The sequence below is a fragment of the Balaenoptera borealis genome, assembly GCF_965194805.1.
Source record: "Balaenoptera borealis genome assembly, chromosome: 9".
Lineage (NCBI taxonomy): Eukaryota > Metazoa > Chordata > Mammalia > Artiodactyla > Balaenopteridae > Balaenoptera > Balaenoptera borealis.
In genome coordinates, this window is record NC_138873.1 from 30,582,505 (window position 1) to 30,596,579 (window position 14,075).

General features: G+C 36.6%; 1 protein-coding gene across 1 annotated transcript; it reads left to right on the plus strand.

Moving 5' to 3' along the window:
• Positions 1 to 2,323: 2,323 nt before the first annotated feature.
• Positions 2,324 to 14,067, plus strand: LOC309634865 (trace amine-associated receptor 2-like). Its single transcript, XM_082405332.1, is given in 2 exon segments — positions 2,324 to 9,368; positions 9,371 to 14,067. Coding segments are annotated over 2 exon segments (570 nt in total). The 5' UTR covers positions 2,324 to 9,082; the 3' UTR covers positions 9,655 to 14,067.
• The last annotated feature ends 8 nt before the right edge of the window (positions 14,068 to 14,075 follow it).

Here is a 14,075-nt window from a genome sequence, read left to right on the forward strand (position 1 = left end):
ATACATCCCTGACTGTCAACTTTGAGTTCAGATCACAGCATTTCATGTCACTGTTTCTGTTTAGCTGATACAGCAAATCACCATGCTTCTGTTTCTCCCTCCACACCTCATCCATTTCTTTTCTTCCTCCCTCCTTCTCTCCTTTCTTTTCTTAATTCCTCTCTTTTTTTGTAGTATAAAAATTATTCATTTAAAATCTACTTTATTCATGTGTGTTTGGGGTAGGGGAGGATATGAGTAAAAATAAAGTGGAAACAGGGTATAGCATGCAGCGTAAACTGAAAATGTCAATGTGAAACATTTGACTGACAATGAGAGCTGCCAAAGTGAGCACTTTAGTGATTCAGAGGAGTAATCAGACTCATGGAAAACCAACTCTATTTTTTTTTTCTTACGGATTAAAATGGCTGATACACATTTAAAAGAAAAATCCTTAATGTGAATTGCATTTTCAAAAACAGTAAGAAACATTTCAAGCAAAGTCTCAGCTATTTGGTTGAAGCATTTTCAAAAACAGTAAGAAACATTTCAAGCAAAGTCTCAACTATTTGGTTGGGTGATAAACGGTAGTCTTTATTTGTTAGAAATGGACATAAGCTACAATAAAAAAAGATTAATTTTTGAGTCTGAATTAAAAGCTGGCAGAAAGGAGCTCCAAAAGGTTTTGATCTGTATCATCTTTAAAAGACTTTTTTTTGGTTGTTTTTCTTTTGGCCGCATGACATGTGGGACCTTAGTTCCACGACCAGGGATCGAACCCACACACCCCGGCAGTGGAAGCACGGAGTCTTAACCACTGGACCCCCAGGCAAGTCCCTAAAAGACTTTTTAAGTGTCAGAAGAGGCAAACGTTTTGTTTCAAAAGCGGCTTCATTATTTTATAATAATGCCTCGACATTGTTCTAGAGGTCTTAGTACAGTATATTAAGAACAAGAAATTGCAGTCCTCAGGATTGGAAAGGAGGAAATAAAACCATAATTATTAACCACATAGAAAACCCGAAAGAGCCTACAGAGAGATTTTTTAAATAATAGGAGAGTTGAGCAAGTTGCCTGAATACAAAATTCAGTTGAATGTTTGCACCAGTAATAAGCAACAAAGAAAATGTAATTTTAAAAAGACGCAAATGTAAAATTGAGTTACTCAGGAATAAAACTATCAAAAAGTGTGCAAGACCATTTGTAGAGTATTAAGAAAGTTTACTGAAGAGCATTAAAGAAGACCAAATAAATGTGGAGCTAACCCATGCTCATGAATGAGATTTAGTATTGAAGAGATATTAATGCTATCCACTCAAAACCCTACAAATTTTTTATGGAACTTGGAAAGATAATTAACATCTCTGAAGAAAAGAAGGAGAAGGAAGAGGAAGGGGAGAAGGAGGAGGAGAAAGGGCAATAGGAGAGGGAAAGGACTTATTCTATTAAATATCAAGAGTCACTATGAGCTATGGTAACTCAGCCAATGTGGTATTTGTGCAGCGTTAAACGAGTTAGTGGATGGAATTTTATGCAGAGCTCAGAGATACATATGGACTTTGATATATGACATCTGCATTGGGGAAAGGATGGTCTACTCAATAAATGGAGCTGAAAAAAGATGGTTTATGTGAAAAAAATAAATTATGTTCTTAATTCACACCATACACAATTACAGATGAATTAAAAACTTAAATATTAAAAGCAAAATTTTAAAATTTTCAGTAGAAAATATAGATGGCGATTTTTCTGACTTTGAAGTAAGGAAGGATTTTTTTTAATAAACTTACAAAACTTAAATGATTGATAAATTTAGCTATATGAAAGAACTTTTGTTTATCAAAAAATTACCTGAAAGGAAAAGAAAAGGCAAGCTATCCATGGGGAGAATATATTTCCCACATATATAATAACTGATAAAAGGTTATTATTAAGGATGTAAAAATAACTTGTATAAATCAAGAAGAAAAGGAAAATGTTAATCAAAAAGAAAAGAAATGACAGGATTTCACAGAAGGGAAAAAATTAAGAATAATAAACACACAAACAAGTGTTCTCCCTAACTGGAAATCAGGAAAATGCAAATCAAGACTACAGTAAAATACCACTTTTCATTCATTAAATTGTCAAACATTTAACCGTGTTAATATCATGTGTTGTATGTAAGTCAATGGAATTTCTACATATTGATTGTGAGAATGTAGATCAGTACAGCCATTTTGAAATAAAATTTGTTTAGTGCTGTGAAGTTGAATATTCATGTTCTTTTACTCCTTAATTACTTTTTCATGTATATTTACAAGAAAGTCTCCTGAATATAAGCATCAGGAAACTTGCACAAGGATATGCAAAATAGCACCATTCATAATAGCAAAAGAACTAGAAATAATCCAAATATCTATTGATAGGAGAAAAGATTATTATATAGCAGTGAAAATGAATGAACTACAGTTACATATAGTATAAAATTGAGTGGAAAAATAAGAGCAAAACAAATTCTAAAAGACAACATATTGCATGATACTCATTTTGTAAATAATTCAGAAAACAAACCCATCAATATTTTGATTTAATCATACAAACATACACAATAAAGCTATTAAGAGAATACAAAAACTGATAAACACAAAATTCAATATAGTAGTTACCTGAGGTGATAGACAGAAAGCAGAATATAGGGGTATGTACACTATTGTCAAGCTAGTTCACAGTCATGGGTATTCATTATGTTACAAACAAATAAAGCAAGTAAGACGTGTGGCATGATTAATTGTGATTAATTCAAATTCTGCATACCTGAGTTTCATTTAAAAATGTGAACAGTTATATTAGTGATATATCCATTTTCTCCAGCTTGAGGTACAAAATAAGATCATATCTCTTTGTTTTCATTAAATTAATTAGCCATCTTTCCCATTTCCCTTCTGGTCTCTTGATATATTCTCTAAGGACTGAATCTGAAGATTCAGTTCTCCCAAGCTGCCACAAGGTGTCACTGTTGAAAGTAGGTGGCCACCCAGTCCGAAGATGCCGTTCCATCTGCAATGATGGAGAGATATGGGGCTGTCGGGCGACCATACAGTTTCCAAGGGCTTAGAAAGAAGAGGACTGAGCTGGCACTCACGACACTTACATTCACCAAAGAGCCCTCACTTTCACATCTTTCCATTGGGATTAAAGAGGCTGGTTCAGAAGAGTTTTCAAGGGTTAGTCGTCCATCTGCCCTCTCCCATGGTCAGTCCTGCTCAGGAAAGCCCTAGTGTTCTCTCTTGCCAGCTGGTATATTAGGCTAGTTCATTAATCTGGTATATATTCAGATGGTATATTTCAGCTCATTAGATATATTCTGATCGCAGCGAACCTCAGAAGGGAAGAGGACAAGACTCATTCCTTTTTCTCCTTAGCTCTTTACAAACAACAATTTATGTTCTAACCGTCCTCTGCTACATGTCTCCCATCTACATAATTAAAAGAGAATGCTTAAGTAATTCTTTGCAGAACCAAGAAGGTTTATCCAAAATGACTTACTGTCTTCCTCAGAAGACAGAGAATTTGCTGGCAACCTTGGAGTAGCCATGCCTTCTGCTATTAAAATAAGTTCTACCTTCCTGGCAAGCAACTGTGCTGATATTTGTAACGTTTTTTTTTTTTTTTTTTTTTTGTAACGTTTTCTTTAAAAATAATTTCATACACATTTTCTCGTCGTATCATAATATAAATATGAATATGCTCTGAAATGAAAACAGATCTTTTTGTTCTTCTTTCTCTTCTTCAAAAAGAGCTCCTGAGAGAGATTGAGCAGGACCAGCTATGTAATTTGGGGGACCCATAACAAAATGAAAATGCATTTTCACTTCTTAAAAAAGTATTAAGCATTTCAATAGGGCAACAGCAGAGCCATTGAACCAAGCGTGGGCCCTTTGAAACTCAGGGCCCTGTGTGACCCCATGTGACTGCACAAGTGGCATGCCCAAGCAGCAGCCTTAAGCCAAGGTGACTGAAATCACAGGGTAGCTATAATTTTAATTCAAACAGACACTGATGGTTTTTAGTGACCAGTATTATATTCTGTCTACATCTGTGGTATGTTGCCTTCCAAGGCTGTCCCATCAGTGCAAAATGAACTTTCACATTTTAAAAGAACACAAATAAAAAGGTAGGTCCTTCATCATGTGAGTAGATTTAAGTCGGTAACATCTGAGATTTTGGCATCATTACGTGAGTTCCTTAAAGAAATAATAATTATGCCTCATTCCCCTGAGAGGGTTTATGCGACTTCTTCTTTTAGTCACATTTAAACAAAGGAAAAAAGACAAAAACGATCGGTGATGAGACCTCTTCTTAGTGACTGGAATGTGAGACAATGTGTGGGCTGTGACAATCAGATTTTCCTAGAGATGGAAGGCATATAACCATTCTACTACTTGAACTACTGATCTCATCCATGTGTAACTGAATCAGGTTCCTTAGGGTCACCTGTAACTCAACAGTTTAGATTGACTTTTATAGTTGTTCCAGTAAATAGCGGATTTAGAGCCTTCAGCGCTGTAGGTGATGAAAACTTCAGAAAGCAGAGATTCCTGAGAGGATGGAGGAGTGGTTTAGGCGCATTTAGCTGTTAAACTTTAGAAAGACAAGGTTTTGCTTTGGCTTTTTTTTTTTAATTTTTCAAACCCAATTCCCTTGAGACTGATTGTTAAGTTGTAAAACAACACAATGCACATAGTTCAGGTTGTCTAGTTCCATAAAAGCATTCACGCTAGTTAGAAAAGAAACAAAGAAATACAGTTCCTTGAACAAGAAGTTTAATTAACAATGTCATCTTCTGCAGTACAACAGGTATGTGGAGAAGGGATTAAGAAGGACAGATCTGCACTTTCTCTTCCTTGGGTTTTCTTAAGAAGCAAACTGTCACTCTAATAATGCAGTGGCATTGCTGGTGGATTGATTCTTCTTTTTTTCATCTTGGTCATGTACAAAGAGTAGTGTAGGAATGCAGAAGATGATAGGTGCAGTACTTAATATAAATTTGTAATAAAAGGCAGAGCTTTTTAAAAATGTAAACAGGATAATGTGTGCCTTTTGGCGGTGCAACATGTTTCCTGGGAAGAAGATTTAGAATTGTGGAAAGGGTTATTTCTTCATAAGCAGCTGAGTAAATCATTTACCACAAGTGTTCACCTAGGTGAAGCAGAGGGTTAAGGCAGTTACCTGGGTTTTTACATACAATCCCATTCCTTTACTTACTTTGGGGAAATCTTTTCTGGTCAAATGTATTCTTGATGTTGAATGTGGTGTTCATCCCAACCAGGAAGGAACGAAGGAAGGAAGGGAGGGAGGGAGGGAGGGAGGGAGAGAGGGAGGAAGGACAAGAGGAAAGTCACCTTTGATGGTGTTCTTTACATATCGGGCATTGTGCTACAGTTGTTCACATGTATTATTTAATATGTTAAGATTCATTAACATTGACTTTTTTATAGAAATTGAGCAACTGAAAGAAATCAATTGCTTGGGTAAGGGCAAAATAATTTGATGAAAACAGAAAGAATGATTATCAGGAAGAAGGACTTTTTAAAGTCCCTTAAAAGCCTTAAATAGTGGGTACTAAAGCAGTGGAATATTTAATATGGTAGCACTAAACAAATTTAATGACAAGGTAAAAAGGAATGAGATCATATGAGAACAATCAGAAAATTCTTTATTATTATGGTCTGCTCCTGCAGTTTAGTCACTTTCTTAGGGAATGTAGAAATCACTTTTAATTTGACAATTTAGTAGAAGACAGTTCAGACATACGCTGAATGGGTGAGAAATTCATTATGTCCCAAATCTTTAATTTTTGTGCTTGAGCTTCTTGTGGAAACAAAAGACATCCTCCTTGATTCTGTTGCAATCCTTGTATCTATATGTGCTTACATTAATAGGTTTAAAAAGTATAAAAAATGACACTTGAAGAATATAGTCTTGAAAATATTGGGTTTTGCATTTAGCTTTCTACAGATAATTAATCTGAAAAATGTGAAAGATATGACCATTGAAAAGTTTAAGCTGATGATGGATGTCACATGCCAGAAACATGCCAAATACACCATGGAGAATGATGATTCTTAAGTGGAATTTATTTAAAAGTTGTTGGTTGTTTGATGAGCTCACCAAATAGTGCCCCTTCCTGCTCTGTGGCTGGTGTATGAGGAATAAAATACAAATACAAACTCAGGCATCCTATTATGTGTTTCAAAGAACTTTATTACAGTTCTTAGAGTTGATTGGCTGATGAAAGTTCCTGAATGCTTAAAGGGAAGGTAGTCAGACTCCACACCCCATGACTTGAAGCTCAGAAGGACTGAGCATGGCTTTTCCAAAAGTGGGACGGTAGAATGATTAATAATATCAAAGCCCCTAAACCACGAACACAAAGAAGTTTGCAATTAAGTCTTAAAATGTGTTGTTGTCATGGAGTTGCCTTTAGCATAAGAATATTGTGGGTGTACGTATGCGCTCGCTTCATTTTCATTACAACGAAGTTATTTCTTAGCTTTACTTTTTAAGAAGTAAAATGATTTAGAGTTAAATCAACAAAATCTTCAGCTCTCCTATGCTTTTTCATGTGCATAGTGAAGGTGATTAATCCTTCCTTTCTATTTCCTAGTACTACATTTTCTCCAGGACTTTCTTAACTGTGCTGATGCTTAACTGGCCAGGAGAAAGCTAACAAGGAATGGTAATTAGCTGAAAAACTTGGTACCAACAAGGGGAAAAATTCCTTGCCTCTCATTTTTTCCTCTGACCTTCTTCCTGTGAGGATGTTAGGAGGAAAAGAAAGTGAATGCTATATACGTATTAGAAGCCCCATGGTAGCTGCTGAAAATGAATATAGTTTGAGAATCAGCTGTACACATTTTAGAAATTTTTGCATAAAAATATTCTGGCAAAACTTTCAGGAATAATTCTGTCATTTCTGTAAACAGTGTGTAGGACATCAGTGGGCAGAGACCCCAAAATATACTTTGGTAGCGCACCTATCATGTGCTGTAATCACCCACATCCCCCCTCTCCATTCTCAGTTTCATTGCTACAGTGTGTCCCATCACACAGTTAGGCCATTAGTTCTCCACACGTGGAGACCCGGCCCCAGAGCAGGAAGCATAAGGAGGATAAAATTGCCTTGGACTCGACACTTAGAATCAGTTGGAGAAAGCTTTTAATTTCAAATCTGTACTCATTTTCCTGTAGCTCACTTAATTGCTTTAATTTTTTTCTTTTTAAAAATCACTGCTTAAATTTGAGGACAAAGTGGGAAATCTCCTTTGACTGTATACTGGCTAAGAACAGCAGCTTGGGGGAACAGCGAAACTAGAAACCTGCCCTTCTCCCACTCCATCCTCTCCTCCACCACCAATTTTCTCTGCTGTGTTTCAGAGACCTTGAGAAATGACTTTCAAAGGTCTCCAGACAACCTCATGTCTTTTCTTTACCCTTCCTTCTTGGAATAGAGTTTTTTCTTTTCTGTTCAAATCCTACTCACCTATTGAGAGGCAGGTCAAAAGTCCCAGCTTCACTGGGGCATTCTTGTCTACCCCAGCCTGAATGCCTCTTGTCTACTTTTGATCTTTGAATGCACATTTTGCCTAGACCTCTCTTTGTTCAGTTCACCGCCACAGCTGCTTTTTTGATCTGTGGTGCAGAATCATTTGGGTTTTAAGTGTTGATGTGTTTTGTCTCTTCAGCTGTTTTGTAGACTCTCCGTAGCCAGGGGCTAGTTCATGCTTTCTTGTTCCTTTCATTGTGTCTCAAGGTTTGTGGGCATTCAATAAATAGTTATGGCTCAGTGTGTGATGGCGCTCACAGAGGCTGAGGAGTTATTGGTTTATCTGTTAGTAACTGGTCAGGTCTGGTATGTGTGAAGTCACTGATGAATAAAGACTTTCTGCAATACCAGTAGTTCTGCTCTGTATTTAGGTAGTGCTTTTTCCCCTAATGTACATTTAAGGAAGAAAGTTATCCTAATTCATGAACATGTTCCATTCCAAGTATACATGTAAATGGTAGCATGAAGATTTTATATGTAAAATGAAGATACTGGGCCAACACATGGAGGGTATGTGCTGCTTAGAACTGGCTTGCTTTCCTAAAGTTCACTAACCCCTCCGCTCCCAGCTCTTCCATGTGACCCACACACTGAAACTTGTCTGGCTGTCATTATTGCCCGTCGTGCTTGCTCAGGGCTTGAGGAGAGGCATTGGTGAGGTGCCCTTGCTCTTCACAAAGAAGCGAGGGTGGTCCAGCTTTGGCCTCTGATTTAGCTGCTCTGGCTGGTAAGATGCTTATCAAGCTTCCATGATTGGCTAAAGAGGACGATTTACCAGATCATTAGACATCCTTAAATGATTCTTCCTCTTTCAAACAACCTTAGCATGAAAAAAATAGAAGCACAGTGAGAATAATAGAACATATGAATGAAACTTCTTTCAAATAGTAACCTCCTGGTCCCATAAGGCAATAGACCCCAATCAAACAAAGTCTGATTATATGTTTTGGACTCATCTGAAGAAGAAGTGAATGCATCGTCTAATAAGTATCTATTCTTCCTGTGCACACAGGGAGGAACAATTATATTAAGTTCAATGATAAACTTGTTTCTTCTTCCTCTTCTTTTCCTTCTCCCCCTTCCTCTTTTCTTCCTCTTTCCCTTTTTCTCCCCACCTCCCTCCTCCTCTTCCTCCCCTTCTAATGTCAGACCCTGGCATAAATTAAGCGCTTACTGAATGTTGGTGGTATCATTTGAATCAAGGCAAGAATAAAGTAAATAATGATCACTTAAACTCATTCGGTTAGAATTCTAGAAGCTGCAAATACAGGTTAAGATAAATAAGAAAGATCATAAGTAATAATTCAGCATAAATTATCTTCCTTAAGTCTTCTATGTCTTTTTTGAATTTTTCTATGAAAGTATATATAAAACACAATATTTTGTCTATTAACTGACAAAATTTCATGTGTTCTTGCTTTTTCTGAAGAAAATATTGAATTGCTCTGAAATGGAAGTGGATCTTGTCCAGAAAATGAAAGGCCGCTGGGTGTCCGAGCTGCCCTGTATTCACTTATGGCCGGAGCCATATTCATCACGGTGTTTGGCAATATTGCCATGATCCTTTCCATTTCCTACTTCAAGCAGCTTCACACGCCAACCAACTTCCACATCCTCTCCATGGCAGTCACTGACTTCCTCCTGGGATTCACCATCATGCCATATAGTATGATCAGATCAGTGGAGAATTGTTGGTATTTTGGGCTTATGTTTTGCAAGATTCATTATAGTTTTGACCTGATGCTTAGAATAACGTCCATTTTCCATCTTTGTTCGGTGGCCGTTGATAGATTTTACGCTGTTACCCTTTACGGTATTCCACCAAAATGACAATTCCAGTCATTAAACAGTTGCTAGTTCTCTGCTGGTCAGTCCCCGGGGCATTTGCCTTCGGGGTGGTCTTCTTGGAGGCCTTTGCTGATGGAATAGAAGGCTATGATATCTTGGTCACTTGCTCTAGTTCCTGCCCAGTGATGTTCAACAAGCTATGGGGCACCACCTTGTTTATGGCAGGTTTCTTTGCTCCTGGGTCTGTGATGGTTGGGATTTATGGGAAAATTTTTGCAGTATCCAGAAAATATGCTTGAGCAATCAATAACTTGCCAGAAAATCAAAATAATCAAATGAAGAAAGAGAAGAAAGCAGCCCAAACTTCAGGGATAGTGATGGGTTTTTTTTTTATTATGTTGGTTTCCCTCTTTCTTCACAATTTTATTGGATCCCGTTCTGAACTTCTCTACTCCTGTAGTTTTGTTTGATGCTTTGACGTGGTTTGGCTATTTTAACTCCACATGTAATCCCTTGATATATGGTTTCTTCTATCCCTGGTTTCGCAGAGCACTGAAGTACATTTTGCTAGGTAAAATTTTCAGCTCACATTTCCATGATACTAATTTGTTTATTGAAAAAGAAATTGAATAGACTTATTCTGTATGAGTGGAGAGAAGCAAAAGACTGGAATTTAGAAGAATGAAGTCACTTAAAGTGTGTGTGTGTTTGTGTGTGTGTGTGTGTGTGTTTGGCTACAATGCAAAGCATTTAGTTTTTAAGACTTGAGGGAAAAAATATTTTTTTCTTTCCACCCCAAATCCCTTTTTTTCAGAATACTTCCTACACCCAATACTTCTAGGTAGAAAAAAAAAAAAGAAAGTGATAAAAGTAAAGAGAAGGTGAGGAAAAGCCAGGAATGGGATGAAGGGGACACACAAAAAGTTTTATACTATTTGGAAGGGAACAAAACACCAGCTGAGCTTGAGGATTGCTCCCCCTCTCACCACCACACGCACTTTGTGGGATATTTCCATTTACTTTTTCTTCCTCAGCGTCTGATCAGATGTATTCTGAAACATCGACCACTAAAAATTATAGGTGAGTAAATATGGAAATAACAATTTCAAAAAGCTATATTCTGTCAGGAATTAGTCATTGGTAGCTGAAAGTTAAGCCTTTACTAGATTTTATAGTTGTGAGATAAAATGTTTTTTAAATAAAAGAAGAAATGGAAACTGTGTAACTAAGGCCCCAGATTCCACCCATGTTTTCATCCATGTATCATCTTAATCATCCCAGTTGGCAATTTTCTATTTTTTTAGCAGGAGGATTCCAGTCAGAGCCTTCCTTTCTTTCTCAGGCTCATTCACACCTTGTATTATTAATTGGTGTTCTGATTTTTTAATAAATGTGAAGTATATACCAAAAAAAGTTGTGTTTTGAATGTATCACTCCTTTTTGCTTAATGTGTATACATATACTTTGAATACTAGACTAGTAAGAGGAGGAAGGAAAGAAGAAAGCTTATATTTATGGGGGTGCCTCTGGGCACAAGGAACTTTATATTTGTTATTCAATGACTTTTTAACTGTAAGTTGAGACCCATTAGTAACTTGTGAAATCCACTTAGAGGTCTGCAACCAGTGATGCGCTAGAAAATGTTCAACATCTGGCTCTGAAAAGAAAGGAAAAAGAGTCCTGATTTGTAGAATTTGATGTTTTTTTTTTTCATTGAGCTGATTTCAAGCTATGAATGTAATGTCAACTGGCTCTGAAAATTCTTTAAAAGTTACCCTATTCTTGCAAGTGGACACGAGTGGTTCTATTTTACCGTAAACTGGCTGCAAATAACATTTTTAATGAAAGGAAAACTAGAAGAGAAGAAAATAGATAATCTCAGAATACATGACTTACATTGAGGGTAAATATTGCCTTATGAAGTTTTAATTTTAGTTCTATACATGGATATGTTTGTATATGTGTTTTTGTACATGTAAGCACACTGTGTTTCATTGAAGTGTTTTTTGTTTAATTTATCCATTACTTTATATGAATGAACAAATTTTTTTTTCCTAAGGATTCTGTCAAACTGGAACAAATCACTGAAGCAGAAATTAATACTTTTCTCCCATCGCAATATCTTCTCATTTCATCCAGGAATCAAAGTGTAAACAGAAACCTTTTATGATTCAGACAATTATCCCTCCTTTGGATATCAGCCAACATCTAATTTAGCCACATATGTCTATATATTTTTAAGATACAGACGTTTTAATACCTTATCTTACCAGAATGAAGCCCCAATGACCATGAAATTGATATGAAATTGTCATCCTTTATTTGGAAAAAAAAGAACCGAAAACTATCTGGGACATTAAAAATAGACAGAACCATTCAATATCCCCCAGGAAAGAGAGTTAAAAGAGCAATTCCACTGCACTGTGCACTTAGTGCCTCTCTTGGAGCTCCTGGATCTGAGTTCTTCACTCCAGTTCTCTTGAGAGCAGAGGTAAGCGCCTATGAGTCAGATATCCCAGTCCTTGACACTACACTTTCTACGGTCCTGACCTCATGCCTGCAAAGCCACCAGAAGAGACGCAATGATTTACAACTAACTTTTCAAGGAAGGGAAAGTACTGAGTCAATAAAAAGGACTAGAAATGTACTATCCTTTTTCAAATAAAATCCGATTTATTCTCTTCTCCAAAATAATGGAATAGTGATAATTAAATATTATAAAGAACCAGAAATTGTTACAAATAGGATGCAAGAGAGAAGGTAGCATTTTTTTTCTAACTGGAAAAAGATTGCTATGGAAAAAAGGTCTTAAATTTTCCATCAAAATTTCTTTGGCAAGGTTTGTAAATCTCTGTGTATTGGCATATTAAAAATGCTTTTGCAGAGTACAGGAACTATGCAAGACATGATTTAGTAAACGTAAGTTACATAAGTATGTCAATAATGCTAAAGCGCACTCTCCTCTTTGATAGTATATCTAAATAAAAAACTCTTGGTTTATACCACTGAATTCACTGCCAGACACCACATATTTCACTTTTGATACTTTTTTCTCTTGCAAGCAGCATTTACTGAAGATGCTCTGTTGCTCTTTGCTCCTCAAAATTATTCACTTATTTCAGGTGCAAAGAGTGCCCAAGTTAAAAACGCAGTTTCTTTATTGTCTAGAACTGTTCTCCTGGAATTCAATGGTCATGCGAATAACACAGGTATCTTTCCAAGATGTGCATTTGGGGATGAGTCTGAGATTTTTCACTTCCAAAAATGTTTCCAGGAGATGATGATGTAGCTGGTCTACGGACCATATTTTAATTAGCAAGGACTGTATGGGAGAAACTATGAACAGAGGAAGCCATAGACTTTCTTACTGTTATTATTATTTTTATTTCCCGTTATTAGATGGTAAGTGATGGTGGGAGGTTTATTGCAACAGGAACCCAAAGACCTGGACTGTAATGTTAGTTACAATATTTAGTAGCAATGGCTCCCTCAAGACCTTAGTTATTATCTATACATGGAAGAGTTGGGAGAATGCAGTAGAAATATGCCTTTCAAGTAACTTAGAAACTTTAAAACATTCAGAATTTTTGTTGAGTGGGTTTCATTTGGAATACTGTATGTTTAGGGAGTGGGTATTAGCTACTTTCCAAACAGGATTTACTGTTTCCCTAATATTTTAATCTTTCCCAGGCTAAATGTCTCTAATACCATGAGACCAGATGGCTATTAAGTAGGTTCCTTACTGTGTTGGAATTAATTTCTTTCTACTTAATTCAGCAAGCCATTACTACTTGCCTGCCATGTACACAGCTCTGCATTAAGTGTTGCCAGGCTTAAACGGTTAATGGCATTTTATCTGATTAACTGTAAATTTCTCAAGGGACTGAACTGTAAATTAAGATTAAGTATTTTTTTAAAGTGGTGTGCTAGAAGAAGGAAGCAAAGGCATTGGAAATGAAAGTCAGCTGTAAAATGAGGAAGTGGACAACTTATCTCTCAGATCTTCGGCCACCTCAATAGTCTATAATTTTATGAGATTAACTCCAAGGAGAGTGAAAAAAGGTTTCTGGAGGGAAATGATATTTGAGCTGAGCCTTCAGGTTGTCCGAGATAAAGGGTCAGGTGGAGGAAAGGGGGTTGGCCGAGCCAGGACGTTTGTGGGGAGACTGTGTGGCCAAAGGTTGCTGGAGTATTGTAGACTGAAGGGAGGAAAGATTACAACCATGCCAACAGATGCTGAAAAGATACATTTATCAGGGGCAAGCCGGTGCTCCAATGTTCAAGCCAAGGCATGTTTTCTCAGACCTTTTCCTTGTATCCACCAAAAAAAGCATATGTGGTCTTGATAAAAGATTTATTTAGATCAGTTCCCCTTGGGCCTGCTACTTCTCTGATAGCTTTAGTAAAGATTTTTCTCTTCTGTTTGTTTTCAAATAATGCTATAGTTTATAGATTATTATAACAAAGATGCTTTGCTATGGTTATAATTTTCACTCTCCTTTCTGCCCCTGCTCTCTGACATGGAGGTCACTCTGCCTGTTCTGTGTGTGTATTTATTGTTACTTAAATTGTTTTTCCTGCTCCCAGCTGTTTTCAAAAAGACAATGTTTTCAAGATGTTATTTCTGCCCAATGCCAACTGCCATGTGGTTTAATGAAGCTTACTTATGAACTGTGATTTCATTTATTTGGAGCAAATAAGTCATTTGTCATAGAAATCA